Genomic DNA, 19,829 nt, shown 5'->3' with positions numbered 1-19,829 from the left:
ACCCAAACACATGGAGTTCTTAACAAGAATTTAGTGCACTTACACATACACCTGGATTGTCCTCTGGTTTACTAGGTTGCTCACAGTTTTTATTTTCTGCCATCATAAAATTTTCAAACTTAACTTCTTATCCTGAAGAGACAGGTGTAAGAGAAAGGAATCCACAGTTTTTTAAGTTACGTTATAGCTCACTGACTCCTACTGACTCTGTCACATAATTAATTTCTGCTAAATCATTTGATGAATAGTTTCCAAATGGAGATCTACGAGTAATGCTTGACTGTTGGAAGAGATATTGTTTTACCTTGTGAGCAACAATGTACCACATGGTGGCAGCAGGAACAACTGCGGCAACATGGATACTGGTGCTAGAATGACACCTTTCATTATCGAATGCATTCCAATTTTAGTGTCTATATATGGAACAAACACAAAATTAAAATCAAAATTTTCATAATTCATAGTAGCATTTTTTAAAAACCTAGATTATAAATATGCCTAAATTATTTTATAAAACAGATGGGATTCTCTTTTTTTTGTTTCCTATTCTGAGGCAGGGAGAAGCTGTTTTCCAGGACAGGTGAGAGTAGCCTCAATAAATAATAGGAATTAGTACCAATGACTCCTTACAAAACAGAGGTCAATAGGAATCAAATTAAAAAGACTTGTGACTGGAGTTACGCTTGCTATAAAACACGTTAGTTGTAGTTGTCAGTGGCCAATAATTACAGCCTCGGGATGTCAATATAGGTTGGGGGAGGGTATGTCCTCTTGGAAGCAGCAACAATCCACAATTGCTTCACTTATGAATTGCACTCCATTATGGTCAGATAGGGCAGTTTGTCAATCATTCCATTGCATTTTTCTTTATTCAGAAATCCTCTAAAAATGAAACATCATACTAACCTACATGCATGGGTAAGTGGCATTTGCATAAATATTAGATGATAACCATCATAAATATTAAAAAACCCTGTTAGCTACCCTACCCTATCATGGCATCAGCATTTCTAAATTCCCCTCACTGACCTGGAACCTAACAATCGCTTTCAAGAGGACAACGGTGGTTGGTTATTCTGCTGCCGTGGGTGATGCTTATCCTGATAACTATTTTTTTTCACCATCTAAAATGTGAATGTCAAAGTTTTCCCAGATGTATATTTCTGCTACAATACTCATCCACCTCAATATTATGTAGGGCATCATAGCCTAACTGCAGTCTTAGAGTCATAGAGAGATACGGCATGGAAACAGGCCCCTTGGCCCACTGAGTCTACACCGACCATAGCCACCATCCTAGCACAAAGGCCAGAATCTGAGCTAAAAGTTTAAGGTCAGTAAACCTACTTTCAGGGTTCTTATAATTAATACAAGTACTAATAGAATCATAATGTCAAACTAAAATTATGCAAAATTTGTCAAACTTCACCTTTAATATTGTTTGCATCTCCTGTCACTGAAGCACAAGGGAACATGAAATCTCTGGAAGCAGTGTATCTGGGTAGGAGAGGCTAATATTTTAGGTGCCTCTTAAATGTTGTTTAAGTGGAATTACAGTTTGAAAGAGAAGTTAGATGGATTGATGATCTCAGTATCAAAATCAGATTTATTATTACTGACATATGACGTGAAATTTGTTGTTTTGCAGCAGCAGTACAGTGCAAAGACATAATCTATAAATTACAAAATAATGTAAAAAAAGGAATAAGAAATCTGATGGCAGAGGGGAAGAATCCCCACAGCATCTGACAACCCTGTGATCTCCATCTCAGAGGCCAATGTCTGAACATCCTTCTAGAGGGCGAACCCTCGCAGGGCATCAGGCCCCAATGGTGTACCTGGCAGGGTACTGAAAACCTGTGCCGACCAACTGGCTGGACTATTCAAGGACATCTTGAACCTCTCACTGCTGCAGTCTGAGATTCCCACCTGCTTCAAAAGGGCAGCAATCATTCTGGTGCCCAAGAAGAGCAAGGTGAGCTGCCTCAATGACTATCACCTGGTAGCACTCACATCTACTGTGATGAAGTACTTTGAGAGGTTGATTATGGCCAAATATTTGACCTCAACAGTACTCTGATGCAATATTATGAAAGCATAATTATGAAAAATGGATCTGATGTTAGTTATTCATTTCATGATTAATTATGAATTATTCACAAGCTGGAAGTTGGATTTTTACCTCTCCTGTGCTCCTTCATTAAAATCTTACCATCGCCCTTGTTAGGCAAGAAACACTCATTTGAAAAGTGTAATTCATCTAGATAAATATATCAATTAGGAAAGCAAATGGTATGTTGGCCTTTTTTATGGGAAGAGTTGAGTACAGGAGTAAAGATGCCTTATGGCAATTATATTGGATCTTGGCTAGAGTGTTGCAACACTAAACAAGGTAACATTGCCAGAGGGAATTCAACTAAGGTTCATCAGACTGGTTCCTGGGGAGGCAGGTTGGGACACCATCCGCCACTCAAAATTTTCATTCCCTCCACCACCAGTGCACAGAATCCAGCTTCTACAACCTAGGAAATTCTGATAGCACCTCCCAAATTGGCAACCTCTGTGACCAAGGGGAGAACACTACCTCTTACACACAGGTTTCCATTCAGGTCACATATCAGACTGCCTTGGAAGTATCACTGTTATTTCAGTATCCTTAGGTCTGAATTCTAAAATCCCCTACTCCACAGCAGTGTTGAACCACCTTCAGTGGAAAAGCTGTGGTGATTCAAGGTGACAGCTCATCACTTTCAAGGGCAATAAATGTTGGCCTCACCAATGCCTCTCACTTACCAAAGTACATTACAAAATGTATCGTATTTAAGTAAATTGTTGATCATTTCCTATAGATTATAAAAGTATCAGTTTGAAAGATTATATTCTGCATCCATGCATATTATATTCTGTATCCACACATGAAACAAAATTATAAACAAAGATTTTGAGATAGCTCATGCACGTCAGAGGCTGAGGGAGCTGTGGACAATGGTTCCTGTTGGATTTTGTTTTTGATTTTGTAATTTATTAATATGTGTAATAAGATGTATTGTTATCTTGCCTTGGGGTTCAGGTACAGCAGACAGTCCTATTGGAAGAAATTACTATGCATTGCCTAGATGGCTGAAAGCTTGGTTGCCAAAATATTTTGTATTCATTTAGATCAACCATTTTTACGATAGTTAACATTTCAACTTGACCACAGATTTACAATTCCTCGCTTGCAATTTAAATAGAAATCCTCACCATGTGCAAACTTAAGTTTTCTCCTTTAAACTTTTCACCAATGTTTGTCAATAAATTTTGAGTTGTCCAACAGATCACTGCATTCTCCCTGCTCCATCATATTTCCTTCATAACTTAAGAGCTGAATTTCCAGTGGTTTAAAATTTGAAATCAAAACAGAAAATGTTGGTAATATGTAGCACACACATCTGGAGAGAAAATGAGCAACTCTCAGATTCAGAAAGAAATGGGAATTGGATATTTTTAAGAAGGGATCAGAAAGAATAAAATGAAACAGTACAAAAGAAATAACCAAAAAAGTGCTTTAAAAGGAATAGAAATGAATCATAGAGCTACACAGCAGAGAAATAGACCCTTCAGCCCAACTCGTAAATAGCTAAGGTAATTATTTAGAAATATTAGCATGTGTAGAATGCATAGGAGAAAATGCATGTGTAAACTGCTGAAGCGGTAGGGAATGTCAGATCTGAAACTGTAACACTAGGAGCCATAGAAGTGAAACATGATCCAGTTGCCAGGGTGAGCAAATAAAGAGGCTGATACCAACAGTACCTGCTCTAAGTTATTTTTTCTTGCAACTATAAGGAAGTCATTAAAGGAAATAATTGTTGTATAAAGAGTTTGCCTGCATCACTGAGTATTATAAAAGAAACTGGTAACATTTGTTCCAGCTGTGTTTTTACTGATGGGCATAAACATTGCTAATGCTTGGCTGATAATGACACAGCTACAGGGTGGAAGCCATTCTTCAATGAAAAGAAAACCTGGCCACAGATGGCAATTATAACTAAAGTGGATAGCTTTGAAAGCAGCAACTAAGAGAGCAGACTGGGGGAAAACAGTGTCCATCTGTCTTTGCTCGTGAATCATTTCATATTCTGCAGTCTGGAACATGGAAAATTTGCATTGTGAAGAACAAATTGATTTAAAAATTTATTCCTGATGTAAGGAAACCTGCTTCTCTACATCAACAAAGCATTCTCATTTCAGGGTTTACTTAAACAGGATTTAATTACTAATTGCCTAATATGTCATATAAGAGCTCTTGACCAAAACTGAATTAGGAGCAATAATTAGTCAAAAAAAATGAGGTGGAAACTAATCAATTATTGGAAGCCCAATAAAGGTCAATGTGCCACAGACAAACTAATCAGATATTAGAAAGAAATAAGGTTATATACTAACGGACAGAGAAATAAGATGCAGCTAATTTAGGGCAAAGTATTTGTTACAGTTTATAATCTGAAATCACACAATTTTCATTTCCTCATGGATATTTTCAGCAAAACAATGGGGTACAAAGTTTCCAGAATGATCCCAATCTACCAGTAGTGCCTGGAAAGATAAAATTTTCTTTGCATACGTATATCCAAATCATTTTACACCAAAACAAATGTTCTAGAAATTAATATTCATAAAAACACCTGCCAAGTGCCTGTTATGTTCCCAGTTTACGTTTCCTCTGTATCAATAATTGGATTAAAGGATCACTATCTGCCAATGAGTTTTAAATATTTAAAAATGTACATTATTGTACAGATTTATTTGAGAAATAAATTCTATGACAACAGTTGCTGATCTTCAACGCCATAATTCCATAAATACATTAAAGTGAAAAGCACTCACTTATTCAAGCTGGCCCCAATCTGAACAGGAACTAATATTGCCAAAAATCTGAACAGTCTGCATTTTAGAAAACTCTTGCTTTGACCACCTATAAATATTCTTAAATAGTCCAAGAAATTGATCTTCAGCACAAGGGCTACAATTCTCAGCAATGACTGCATTTTTTAAGCAGAGAAGTTAATATTCCTATAAATTTGGTGTTTCATAATTAAACACTTAGATTGTTTGTCTGGTGCAACATTGCCACCTACTGAAGAGAATGCAGCAGATGATAAGGATCACATGAAAATAATTTTGAATCCAGTAACAATCATTATTACATTGTCCACTTATGTCTAAATGAGAGAATGTACAGACCTAGATGAACATAACTTGTGAAAGTCTTTAAAAAAATGTTAATTTATATAACATTGGAACCTAGATAAAATGTGGATTAACCTAATATACTATGCTTGGAATTTTAGGATATGTGAACTCTAGATCTCCAAGCCGTATCCACAGAATGCCATCTAATCAGGACACTCAACACTGGCTACTTCTGAAATAAAACATGTCATAATGCCTCGGAGACACTTCTAGAAATCTATGTACTGTACCCCAAAGTGATGGTTTTCAGAGCATGCAAATCAGCAAAAGGCTTTTTAGCATTACAGTCAGCAGCAGCTGATTTACTGGTTTCATGGAGGGAAATTCATTATCACGTGAATGTGATATTCCCCTTCCCACACTGCCCCAAGAACCAGAAGGCAGGGGTAATAAAATGATATGCATCCAAACTTCATCAGTGACATCCTAGTTTGTCAACATATTCCCATTTATCTTGGGCTTTCAATTGAAGATCAACAGAAAATAAAGTATAATCGGTTGTGTTGGTACTTTCTAAAAATGAAAGCATTTGGACAAATTGAAGTATTCAACAACTGGTTTCTAACATTTGCAAAGAATTCTCCAAAATCTTCAGGAATTTAATAGGAACAATTCATTATATTCTTTGGAGACACAGCTTGATCTGAAACATTGGCAATTCCTCCACCACCCCCTATGCTGCTCGATCTGCTGAGTTCCTCCAGCAGATTGTTTTTTTGTTCCATTAAATTATCTGCCTCATTTGATTATACAATTTGGGATTTCAATTTAACTCAAGGACCATCTGATACTAAAATGGGAGTGTGAGACCATCTGAGAGCATAATGCTCCCTCCAGGAACAAAACTGAATATTGATGTGACAAACCTCCTTGCACTATATTATTAAATGTAGATTTGTTTACTGCATTATTCATCTACCTTGGTTCAACCCTGCAGGGGAAAGTAGAAAAGGGATCAAAAATCCATACCAATTCATTGTTCTGGACTTCAAATATCAAAGTTGTTTCCATTTTGTTTATAATACCACTAACCTTGACCAATCAAGCAGTCTTGTCACATTCAAATTTAAAATAGAACAGTTTGCAGTATGTTGCATCTTTATTGTTCAGTTGTATTCTGCATGGAAATGTTTGCAGCAACTTCATATTGGTATAATGAAATTATAGATTTGAAAGGCAAAGTTACTAAATCATTTTGGATTGGAAATTTCAACCCTACCATCTTCATATTTTTTTTAATCATTTGTATTTTTTTAATCATTTTCATATATTTGGCAGTTGAAAAATACGATGATGCTGGAAGAACTCAGCAGGCCAGGAAGCATCTGTGGAGAAAAGCAGGCAGTCAATATTTCAGGTCAGGACCCTTCTTCAGGATTGAAGATAGGAAAAGGGGAAACCCAATATGTAGGAGTGAAAAACAGAACTGTAATAGGTGGACAAGAGGGGTGGTGGGGTAGGCACAGGATGGTGGTAGGTAGATGCAGGTAAGAGATAGTGATAGGTGCAGGGGAGGGGAGAGCAGAACAGATCCACCAGGGGATGGGTAAAAAGTAAGAAGAGGGGAAAAAAGGCTGGGAAAGAAGAGAAGACACATGGTTTTTGTGTGTTGGGGGGAGAGATGGGGATTACTTAAAGTGGGAGAATTCATATTCATGCTGTTAGGCTGCAAGGGTTAGGCTCACTTTCCAAAATGGAAAGTGAGGTGCCATTCCTTTAGTTTGTGCTTGGAATTCTCCTGGCAGTGGAGGAGGCAGAGGGCTGTCATATCAGTGATAGCGTGGAAAGGGGAGTTGAAGTGATTGGCAATGGAAAGATGCAGGTCGCAGTTATGGACAGAGTGCAGATGTTCTGCAAAACAGTCAACTAGTCTTACCAAGGTAGAAGAGGCCACACTTGGAGCATTGAATGCAGTAGATTATATTAAGGGAGGTGCAGGTGAATCTGTCTCACTGAAAGGACTTTGGTCCTTGGATGGAGGTTGTATAGGGGCAGGTGTTGCACCTACAGCAAGGGCAGTGGAAAGTTTCCGGGGGGGGAGGGGGGGGTGGTGGAGTGGAGAAGGAGAAGGGAGAGGAGTGAATGAGTTAGAGGAGTTGGATATCTTATGTCCTGAAGTGAAAAGCCTCATCATGGGAGCAGATGCAGTGGAGGCAGAGAAATAGAAAAAGTTTTTGTGGGTGGGGGAGGGGGTGGGCCAGAGGATGTTTTTTTTTGCAGGCAGGGACAGCAGTTGCTCTACCTTCAGACTTTTTCCCCTGTTGTGTTACCAATGATTACTTGGAATTAAAAGGTCTTAAAAAGATAGAAATGTTCCCCAAAAGTTTGACATATTCTAGTCATTACCTCAGATTCTACTAATCTTCTGAAGAAACAATTTCATTTCTACCAGAATAAAACTTTAAACCCAAAAACATACTCACATCTTCCAGACTAAATTTGGGAGATAATTCACTACAAGTTGCAGATGGAGTAGAAAACCTAGAGCAGCAACCATTTTCTTGTTTGGACTTAAACCAAATACTCAAACTAAATTTTAGGATACAAGTCCACTGTAATTCTTACATGGATAAATAATCCCCTAGCACTCTACATGTCTGCAAACTGAGTAACATGGATACAGAAGGACAAGGCCATCCAGGAATACACCTTGGTTAGATTGCAAGTGCATTGATACCAAAAGTTACAGTGCATTCCATTGCAGAATCAAGCTCTATGCTCCATCCACCCTCATACCCATCCCCAGTATTAAAGTATTGCAAATAGATTATATCCACCTACCTTACAAATAAATTACTTAAATTTTAAGTGAAGGATAAAAGACAATTCCAAAAAAGGGTAGAGAAACCAATCTGGGGTATGTTTTCTGAAAATGATAGAACAGATTGTAAAAGGAGTTAAAGGTCATGGGATCCTGAGCTTTATAAATAGAAGGCAGGATAAGACCAAGGAAATCAGGAACCACCCCCAAAGCACCAAATTCAGCCACAACTGTGTTTCAGGCACCATGTTACAAGAAAAAGAAAGGTCTTATAATCGATAGAGGAAAGTTGTCATAATCCAGACAAGTGCAAGGCATTTTACTTTAGGAGGCCAAATAAATGAGCAAAGTTAACAGTAAATGGCAGGATCCTTCAGAGGATATGTCCATAGCTTCCCAGAAGTGGCAACATAGGCAGATAGGGTGGTAAAAGCAGCCTACTGCACACTTACCTTCAGCAGCTGGGGCAGAGTAAAAGCCAGGAAGCATGGTGCAGCTGTATAAAACTTCCATTAGGCTGCATTTGGAGTATTGTGTGCCGTTCTTGTCACCCCACTGCAGAAAGGGGGTGGAGGCTTTGGAGAGGGTGCAGAAGAGGTTTCCCAGATTAGAGATTACTAGCTAAAATGAGAGGTTGGACAAACTTGGATTCTTTTCTCTGGAGCAGAGGCTAAGGGGTGACCTGATATACTTCTAAGGTATTGATAGATTCTTTCTCCCCCCACCCCAGGGTGGAAATGTCAAATGCTAGAAGGCAGAGCTTTTAAGGTGAGTGGGGGAAATTTAGAGGAGGCTTTTTAAAACAAGTGGTAGGTGCCTGGAAATATGCTGCAAGGGGAAGTGGTGGAAGCAGATACTGCAGCAACATTTAAGCAGCATTTAGACAGGCACATGAACAGGGAGATATGGAGCATGTCCTGGCAGATGGAATTAGTCATTGTCTGCAAAGACAGGGTATGTCAAAGGTCCTGTGCTATACTGTTCCATGTTCACTAGAATGATTCCGAATTCAAGGGATAGACAAGATGATCTGTTCTCCTTAGAACAGTAGTTGAGGATGTGAGAGGTAGCAAAATTGTGGAGACTAGACAGTAGATAGAGAATTGGCCATTGGAAAAGTAATAAGAACCAGTGGACAAAATTGATGAAGAACCAAGAGAATAAGGAAAAGCAGTGTATTTAGTAAGCAGCATGTATTAGAGTTTGGTGATGGAGATGATAGGAAGTGGATTGTTATAAAATGAACAAAACTGCAAATACTAGTAAAGCAAGACAAAATGCTAAAACCTCAGCACATTAGATTTTGGCAAGTTGGAGAGAGTTAAGCTGAAGGATGGATAAAACAAAAAGGGAATATGAGTGATCAATGCTGCTCTGGCAAGTTGCTGTTTGCAAAACAATCTGGTTGCTAGATTAATGAGGGTAATTGACTTAAGAGGATATGCAGATATTAAGTGCAGGCTAGAGCCACTAGAGAACCAGAACCAAAAAGGATGTTGGAAAATGCCCAGCACAGTCTGCTGGCAAGAAACCCCACTAAACCACCTGAATTGAAGTCTGATAATCAGTATTTCAAATTATCTACTCCACAGGCCACCTTTCCTCATCACTGCTGTCAGACTGCCATTTGTTCCAGATTATGGTCAACTATTAGTATTGGGAAGAATCAAGATTGAAGAAATCTTTTAACTTAGTTCCAAATCACTATATTGAACCATTCTTTCTTCCCAAACCAAAAGTTAAAACAATACAGTCAAGACATTAGATTTAATTGAAACCTTTAATATTGACTTTGTGAACCATAAACTGAGGTTTTCTAGAACAGCTGAGGATTAGAACTGAAAATTAGAAGTTCAAAAGTGTAATGTTTCACCGAATTATCTAGTAAACAGTTCAGACTTTGTAGACTCATTTTTGAAGTGGAGGGAATAGTTTGTGGGAGAAGAGTGCTGTGCAACATAGTGATCATTACAACTTTGCTCGAGACAATTTGTAAAACAACTCTTGGGCATATCAAACATTACATGTAGTGTTTAAAAGTCTCCCATTTTAAAATATTGAAAACATTATGGAACAATTAGGTTAATACATCTAACCAGACCATTGGTAATTTTATTTTCAAATTGTATTGCTAATGATTCAGCATTTGAAATTCAAATTCTTATTAGTACCACTTCAAAGTCCTTTAGTGGATCTAATCAGATATATGCCAGCACCAGACATATCGGAATAAATTCAAAGTTCATTCTAGATATTCCATAAGATCCAAAGTTTTTGTTTTCCATCTTGCAAGAGATTCCTTTTCACAAAGGAAAATCTTTCTTATAAAGGATAGGGATCAAATCAAAAACTTCAAACTTCCTGGAGAATCAAGTGCTTCTGTATTTTGAATTGCAAGTAGCTTCCAATTTAATCATTCATAGCCACCTTACCTCCAAAAAGGGGGATTCTAAATCTTTTAGATCACCTCAAGTGTACAATGCAGAACATAGTTCAGAATTAGGGAATATTTAGTAAGCATCCTTGTGCACAGGAGAAATACATCAATACCAGAAGATCACGAGCAGGACTAAAACTGTGTGGGGGTGTGCCAATTTGCACAATTTCAAATGAGAAGGAATTAAGCATGCACATCAGCAAGTTCCAGAAATCAAACTGATGGTCATTTGATTCCATTATCACAGTACAACATTACCAGTGGCAACAGAATTAACCGAATTTCAACACCAAACCCAGTTTTGGGATTATAAAAAAAAACTTTGTAAGCAGGAGCTGCAAATGATCCCATTTGATCAGCTGTTTAGCAACCTCAACCTGGCTAATTCAGTTTCCCCACCATAGTCAATATGCAAATTCCTAAGACAACTGAATGGATACATGATGAATTCAAAGACCAAGGTTATATCTACACGAAACCTGTAACGTTTATTTGTAATCTAATATTGTGGCTGATTAAATCACATTCCATTAATGCAAAACCAAAGGCATTTAGAAGTATTACAAATTCAAGAAATTTTTGCAGGCAAGACATGGCACAAAGCATAAACTAGTTCCAAAAATCCTCATTTCCAACTTTTCTGGAATACAAGTTACCTGAAATTAAATCGTCAATTATCAGGTTTTTTTGGGAGGGGGTGGGGAAGAAGAGATAATGGCAACTGACATTTTGCAAATGTAAAAACTTTATATTTCTTAATATGGTGGTGCAGCATAGCCACTAGTTGCAATAAAAATCCATAAACTGCAAGTTAAAGGAAGCAGCCTACTTCAACAGCAATTCAGAATATGGTAGTTTAAGATAAGAGTCTCCAGTCCACTGGTTTATTGTTTCTTGCCAAAGGATGGTGCTACATGATCTGTCGATGCATGCCGTAGCCAGTCATGCCAGACTGAGAGGCTCCTTTATTACTTCCCATCTGTAGGCCAATGACACTTTGCCCTTCTCGAAGCTGTTCTTCAGAAAATTCACGCTTGTTGCCCTGAGCTTTCCTGTGAATGTAGGGCATGCATATGGGGAAAATTTTTTAGTGCATTTACCAATAATATTACATGAGAATAGGTTTTTAAATTGAGATTTTCCACAATTTTGCAAGGCATTAATTGATTTTATTAGGCATAAATTGATTTTAGAGTACTTGTACATTTTTTTTAAAAATGTGATACAAATATTTTACCTATGGAACCAGTTGGGATCTCCTTGATAATATCCATCATCTTTGGTTACTGCTACACTACCCAAAGCCATTAGGGTTCTTTGAACTGCAGCCAAATCCTTTCCTACAAGGAGGAAGGAAAAGCTTATGTATTGAAAACCCAAAGAATTCAAACTGTAACAAGGTGGCAAAATGTCAAAGTCTCTAGATGAAAGTTAGTATAAGAATGTACCAAACTGATCAGCAAGTTATTTTAATTTCAGTTAACCATGCAAAGATTGTTGTCCATTACAAATAAATGGCTCAAGTTCTCTTTCATTTAATTTTAGGATTAAAGGGGTCTAAATTATCAATTTACATTAAAATGAAGCAAATTACAACATTACAAACTGCCATGGAAGCTTCTTGTATGAATCTCAAGTAGTTTCATGATCATAGCAATCTCATTCCCAAAATTCTGGATACTTCCCAGAAAAGGAGATCTTCCAGAATTAAAGTCAGTAAAATTGTCAGTAAAGCTATTCAATAAGAGCAAAATATTAGTTTCCCAGATTGTATCTGCAAAGTACATGGAAATAAACAATAAATCAAGTAGCATCTGCTGAGATAAGTTTGTGCTTCTGGTCAATGATTCAAACAAGCCACTGACCACAAACCATTAACTATTTCTTGCCCCATAGATGCTGTTTAAACTGCTAAATGTTTTAACAGAAGTGAAAAGAATACTGGAAGGGGTAATCGTGTAACACCAAAATAGTGTTTGTTGTCCTTTAGGTATACAAGTGTACAGGAGAAATTTTGGGATGAGATTACAAGGGACTAGGCAGAAAGCCATCTTGTTTACCTTCTCAGAAAAAGGGCAAGTTCAGCTTTCTTCTCCCTACCACCAAATCCACGTTATTCACTGCTATTTTAAAAACTGCTTTTTAAAGCAAAAAGGGAAGCATCAATGCCTACTACCTTCCCACAGATCTACAGTCTGGAAGATATCCATTGCTGCAACACCATAATCGTCAGCAGCCTTGAGAAACTGAGAAATTAGTTCCATCTGTCTGAAGGCCATTTTGGATTCCTGGATTTTTTTAATTGGCTCCTGGCCTTTTGGATAAAGTCCATTTATAAGCCTGCACAATAACTGAAGAGAACACAGTTAACATTTCATGTAAACGTATTCTAAGATGCTTTAAGAACTCAGTAATGTATCCCATAAATTAAAATTCTCCTAGTCTTAAATTTCCACTGATTATTTGAAAGGAGCTCCCAAGTATGCACGTGTGAAAAAGTTTAACTCTTCTAATGAAGCCAATGATAGGCATTCACACCTCTGTACAGAATCTTTTAAAAACAGGCAAAATAGATAAGACACTATTTAAGAGCATGAATCATATCCCCAATTTCATTTGATAACAGGGCACTGCAAAATTCATTACATTGCAAGTAATTCAATCTCAGGATCTTTGCAGAACCATTACTACAATCCATTTATGCTTTTAACAGTTGCACTTTCAAAAGCTATTGCAATTCTAAGCTCCAAAGTGGAAAAGGAACAAGATCTTCATGAAACTGTAACCTAGAATAGTCATCCCCTTGTTTAGAGGGCCATTACTATTATCTATCCAATTTTCCCAAGCTGCAAAAAAAAAGTTATGTATGGTGTAATAGGTCTGGACTACTTTTTTGGGGAAGGAGCATCACAAAAAACACCAGATAGACCAAATGGCTTCCACCTGTACACAACTTTATTCTGGTGGCACCAAAGGCAAGAAAACCAAGATTTCCCAATTCAGGTTCAAATTAATCCTTACATGATTTTGCAGGCATATTGCTGCTACTTCAAATGGCTTCACAATGCAGCAACTGAAACATTGTTCTATAAGCTGCATTTAGGGGGAAAAAAAATATGGAATCAATCCAAGAGTCTGATATTCTAGTTAGCTCAGTAGCCAAGTGCACTTTTTTTTAATTGTATGCTCTGTTTGTCAATCATATAGAGTTCACTGCACTCAGCCTCAAATAAGACAGCAAAAAGTCTTGGCTACTATTTGTCCTCAATTATCCTGGAGCAAAAGCCCATCTGTCTACTCGGATAGGAGTTACATCAAAATCAACTTGGATAATGTTTTAAACTAGGATCCAAGGAGAGCTCAATCAGCAACAAGCAATCAATAAACCTAGTAACCCTTAAATGATGATGAAAACCTAGCAGACAAGCACCTGCTGGTAACTGAATACTGTACTGCACTTTGCCCCATCGTCAAGGGGTCAAAGCTGACTACCCAACAACTGGGAAACAAAAAGCTGTGCTGGATTTTTCCTTAATTCTTAAATGAATCTTTACTATCACACCCTCACTACCTTTAATTTCACTGTTTAAACACTTCAAGTACCATTTCTAATGGGATAATCTACACAAATCTGATAGTACTAGTGTTTAAGATTCATTGAAAATTAAACATTATTCATTACCAATAATGGACTAATGCAGTGATCACAAGGAATTCATAACTATGCCCAGTTCTACACTTAAACACTTTTAGATGTGGAATTCTTCCTTCCATTCTAACAGGGATATGATGCCCAAATATATCCTCGTCTCCTAGCCAAGATCTGCAGGTCAATTTAAAAAAAGGCATCTTTACTCCACAGTTAAGAGGTGCATATTAACTTAGAGTTTGGCTTTAGTGAAGGAACTGTGTGCTACACTTCCTACAAAAAGTTCAAAAATCACTGGTTTAGACCGCATTGCTGTGTGCTTGGAATCAATTTGGTCAAGTTAGTCAAGAACATTTTTGGGAAAAAGTGCAGTAACAAGTACTTCTCTACAACCTCTTCAGTTCCTTCGCCCACCCCCCTTCCCAGGGGGAATGTTCCAAGTATTCATGTTTTAGAATCTCTCACATATATCTAATATTAAAGTCATAAGGTAGAGAAGAAATTGTGCTCATTTCACAATAGTTATACATTCAGATACATCATTTAAAGATCACTATACATGAGATGACCATTTCAAACTATGGTAAATGTTTGGCATTGCTTCCCAAAATCTGGTTAAATCATTGAGGTCTTGAGTTTTACCCAAATTTCATGCCTATTAGTTCCCACAATATTCAAAGATTAATCAGGAACCAAGGTTTAAAACATGCTTACCACACCATTCAGTAGCCACTTCTGAAAGTGGGCTTTTCCAGGATCTGGACGACTTATATTCCCACCACATTGTGCAATGATCCAATCCACTAATCGTTCTTCCAAGTCTGGATCATACTTCTGCTCAATTTTTTGCTCAACTTCTCTAGTCAAACCATAGCTGGGTCCTCTATTAGCCATTTTGAAAGCTAGAAATGCAATTATTCATTTAATATCTAGAAAAGTTAAAGCTACTTATTCTCAATACATTATATAATGTACTGCATGATACAGAGGCACAGTAATAAGATGGTTTAATTCCCTTGTGTTATAGATCATTGCAGTTAGGCAACATTAATCCAAAGGAGCAGTCTATCTTACAATCAAGTTAGTTTTTAGTTAATGCAAAAGTCTCCATTTAGTGGAGAAGTGCTCCTATTTTGAACAAATATCAATTTCCCTTAATTTGATGACTTGGCATTTATGCTTTCCACATTCAAATGATCCTTGAAGTTTTAAAAACATATCCAATCACAAGCTTTTACGATTTAATATTGATTCATCTCCATAAAAATTTCATCCAGGCACATTTGAACAGTGGTATAGCAATATGTATAGATCAATTTCAAATCTTCCACTAAGAATTGATCAGCTGCACACATTTCACACTAGCCCTCATGTTAAAGATATTATAGCACAAGTAATAAAATTGTACATGGTACTGCCCAGTCAGTTGAATAGCAGGATTTGTAACTACAGAGGGAAAATAGTTGCAACCTCATCTTCCACCTGGTTCTTATCACAAAACCACTGCAATAACTGATCAGTGATATGCCAAGAATACCAAGTCCAGTAGGTGGAGCTGCTGAAGGAGTAAGAACACAGTTAGCCAGCAAGTAGAGAATCTAGGTTCAGAATGGATCTGGTCAGTAGAAAAAGAACTGTTGGGTTTGGACCAGTACCCAACAGTTAAGAATAGACTGCACATAAACTGGGAGGAAAATGTTGTAGGTATTCATCCATACCTTGGGCAAATCTCAATAAATACAAATAAAGCAAAGTTTTAAGCAGTGTCATGGAGAATTCAGAATTCCTACAACAGTATTGCCTGAAACAGGCGGTGTATTAAGCATTTCTCCCAAACTAAATACAGTCAAAACAGATTATGTATGCAATAAGACAACAGCAGTTACATTTACCCAACATTATCTATTGTGCCTTTTTAAAAGCTTAAAAATAAGAAATTATTCCTGGGATTTTAGATCAGGAACAATTGGGGGAAGTTTGGAAATTGCTCCCTAAAAGGCTAGCAATCAATGGAAATTATCAAAGCAAAGATTTGCTAAGTATCAGTCCCAAATGATTTAGATCAAGAGCAAATAAGTGAAGCTGTGGTGCAAATCAATTGAAGTTAAACTTAATAGCAGAACAAATTCAAGGGTCAAATAGAACTTTGGAAGAAGAGCAGGCTAACCATAGCAGTGGCATAAGATTTTTAAAGTGCCCATAGAACTAAGTTCTCATCAGCTCCAATTATTAAGTGTTCTAGAAACTAATACAGTCATAAGAAACCATTTATCTTCTGAAGTGTTTCACCTGGGTGTTGCGTTCACAAGTTGCTGACTGCTGAAACCTCTGCTGCCCTCATTGCCATCTTCAATTATTCAAATACTAAAAAACAGCTGAGTCATTGATTCACTGGAGAATTGGAATCCTACTAATTAATCAGACTTCTCTTGAACAGAGGGATTTGACAGATCAATATTTTTGCTCTAAGAGTTAGGCATTCAGTACATGCTGTCAAGTGTTCAATATATACTGGAGTCACTAACAGTTTGCACTGTTCATTTTCAGAGCAGGAATTAGAAGATCTGACAGAAAAACAAAATGCTGGAACTACTCAGGTCAGAACAGCAGAAATGTTGTTAACTCCATTCCTCTCTCCACAGATGCTGCCTATTTCAGATTTAGTTTTTTTTAACCACCTCACCCCCTTTACTGACTCCTGCAATACCTTCAGTGTTGAGGCTGCAGTACTGATATTGCAAGGTAAAAATGTGAATGAATATTTGAAGACTGAAGACAATAGTTTGTCACAATAGCTTAATAAAATCTTAAAACTATTTTCATTTTGACATAGGCGACATCCATCTTGTCTATGGAGCCAATGCTGGCTCCCAGTGATCCCATTTTACCCCAGACAGTTCCCTATAACCTTCTTTCCAACTATCTCCCTACACTAGGGGTAATTTACAGTAGACAACTAACCCATGTGTAATACCGCAAAAGCCATTCAGTGCCACAAGCCTGGTTATGTTTAATTGGATTAACCCCTTGATCATTTGAGACTAATCTAAAGAAAGTTCTATCACTTGCTGTAGCCAATAAATTCTAGTCAAGGAGTTTATTTGGTTTCAGGTTTGTTAGACATCTTTTTCTCTCCAATTGAGGATTTACATTCTTCACATTAAAAAACTAATAAAGTTCCCCTTTAATTGTTAACATTAAAACTTTATGGGAAATCCATATAGTGAATTTGGTGTCAAACTGTGCTTAAAAACGAGTACTGCTGACAATCTGAAGAAATCCAATATTCAGAGAATTGCTCAATTGATGATAAACCTTCTCCAATATGGAATATTGTAAGTGTGGTAATATTTAGATTTTAACCATAACGAAAAAAATCAATGCCCGTTTGCACGATAAATACGCAACTTATAGCAACACGTTTTTTTTTAATTTTGTGTTACCTTCTATGCAGTTTGTTAGCCATTTAAGATACTACTATAAATTAGTGAAAGAATAATGATGAATGGGTAGGAAACCATTTACCCTTCCCCCTCCCTATTGAAGGCGACGGATGACTCCACTACCATCTGTCCTCCCATTACAAAAGTCTGCTTCCACCCACTGACTGAATAGGGATGATCAGTGGACGGGGAAAGTGAAGTAATAATAGAAGCGACGATAATACGGTGTTATTTACGAAAACAATATCAAAAGCTATTTCAAAAGTTTCACGAATCCGGTCAAAAGTTAAGAGCGTGTTCACTGTAGTAGCAGTCCACCTTAAGCAAAAATTGAAGACCAACATGTTCTGCGGAAATAAATTAGAGCAAATGTTGACATTCTAGTTTTATTAAAGTGAATGGAGGGGAACACCATTAGTCCACAGGATATAAAAGCTAGAAGGCAAAAACAAAAGTGGGATATCATCGTGTGATTTGACTTTTTAAAAACACAAAATGCGTATTATAATTATGAAGATGCTGAAGATGAACGTTCTTGTAGCACAGTAATACCATAAATACTACGCACTATCTCAACTGTTTAATTACTCATCTTGCTAAAACAAAGATCACTGCTTTCCCTAAAATTGTTACATAAAAGCAATATCACCGTATGGTTTTTCAGTAGGAAATGCGGATTGTTACTTTCCGTTTTTCTATATTCAATTTACAGTGTCCAAAACCAACCTGAAATTGAGGCGTCCACGGGAAACGCAGTGCGAAAACTAGGGCAGACTAGACACCGCGAATTAGGTCGGATGGCGAAAGCACTACTAAGGCCAGCTCTGCGAAGAATTTCAAGGATCGGTTATGCTCTCCAATAACCACACCCCAGAGGTTAGCCGACTGATAGCTTGCCGTTTTAATACTAACGACGTGACATAGCCGGTTCCAGATGCGGAATGTAGCTGGTTATCTGACTGACCAAGGCGCTGTCTTCCTGCCGTCTGCTTTCAAGATAATTCTTAAGAGATACATCAGTGCCTTACAGCAGAATATCTCTTGGTAAAATTTTGCAGTATCAATAAAATAATGTATGATCTAGCTCATTGAACAGACCCAAGGGAGATTTATTAGTAATAAATGATGCACTTGCTAACATGTCCTGTTTATTGTGCTACATATATTTTTAGTTTGCTACATTTCATATTATCTTTGTCTTATTTAATGCAGAGGCATCATGTAATGGGTGAGAAGAAGGAGGTTTTTACCCAGAGAGTGGTTGGGGCATGGAATGCACTGCCTGGGGCAGTGGTGGAGGCAGGTACATTGGTCAAACTCAAGAGATTGCTAGATAAGCATATGGAGGAATTTAAAATTGAAGGATATGTGGGGGGAAGGGGTTAGATAGTCATAGGCGAGGTTTAAAGGTTGGCACAGCATTGTGGGCTGAAGGGCCTGTATTGTGCTATACTGTTCTATGATTCTATAATTGAAATCCTGACTATAATTTTCACCATCACAAATCCCCACGTTTTCCCTCATCAGAATGCGTAGAAATCAATAAAAGCAGCCGATGGGCCGTCTGATGGTGCAAAACTGAATGATCATATTTTGTCGGAAATATCATTGTTTATTAAAGAAAGATAAATTATTTATTCAAAACACCATAAATTGAGGGGCGGTGTTTCACTTAGTTTCCAGCTAACAGTGAACTGCATTAATATTTCAAAAACTACGCCTGGAGCCATTAACTGTGTCAATTTGACCTTCATTAATATAAATTGCCAATGTACCAAAAAAACAGCTTCCCTAAGTTCAGATCGTTAATATGTATCAAAAAGACCAAGGCTCTTAATACTGGCCCTAAGGTGATATCACCCTATAGTTTTCTTCTGATTTGAAAAATAACCATTCATGGATACTTTGCTTGCTGTTCCTTGCCAATTTCAACTCAGCATTGCAAACCTGACCTTCAATCTTCAATTTTGATTGAGTTATTTCATTAATGCTTTGTTAATCATGCTGTCTTTGTCAATCTTCTCTATTATTTTGTTAAATAACTCATTCAAATTACCATCAATACACCTGTGTTCACTGTATAGTCAACAGGAATATTCTGCAGATAGACCTTAATTGATGGTACCTCCACTTAAGTGTCTATTCCAAGTCAATATGTAGCCTATTAAGTTGGCAGATATACCTCAGGACTGCTTTTCACTCTGTCAAATAGTACAGATGTTAATCTATTCCTCTACTGCAGCTTATTCAGCAGCATTCCAAGTAAATAGATCACTAAAGAAATATGTTATTTCCCCTGGTACT

At 37.3% G+C, this 19,829-nt stretch overlaps 1 protein-coding gene across 1 annotated transcript; it reads right to left on the bottom strand.

The window, feature by feature from the left end:
* Positions 1-10,895: 10,895 nt before the first annotated feature.
* On the bottom strand, positions 10,896-18,503 carry LOC127569361 (transgelin-3-like). Its single transcript, XM_052013926.1, has 5 exons — positions 18,252-18,503; positions 14,797-14,984; positions 12,610-12,784; positions 11,671-11,773; positions 10,896-11,485 (listed from the first exon to the last, which is right to left on the bottom strand). Exons 2-5 carry the CDS (start codon positions 14,974-14,976, stop codon positions 11,344-11,346), a joined length of 600 nt encoding a protein of 199 aa, XP_051869886.1. The 5' UTR covers positions 14,977-14,984; positions 18,252-18,503; the 3' UTR covers positions 10,896-11,343.
* Between the last annotated feature and the right edge of the window lie 1,326 nt (positions 18,504-19,829).

The sequence above is a fragment of the Pristis pectinata genome, chromosome 4 (assembly GCF_009764475.1).
Source record: "Pristis pectinata isolate sPriPec2 chromosome 4, sPriPec2.1.pri, whole genome shotgun sequence".
Lineage (NCBI taxonomy): Eukaryota > Metazoa > Chordata > Chondrichthyes > Rhinopristiformes > Pristidae > Pristis > Pristis pectinata.
This window is presented reverse-complemented; position numbering and strand designations above follow the sequence as displayed.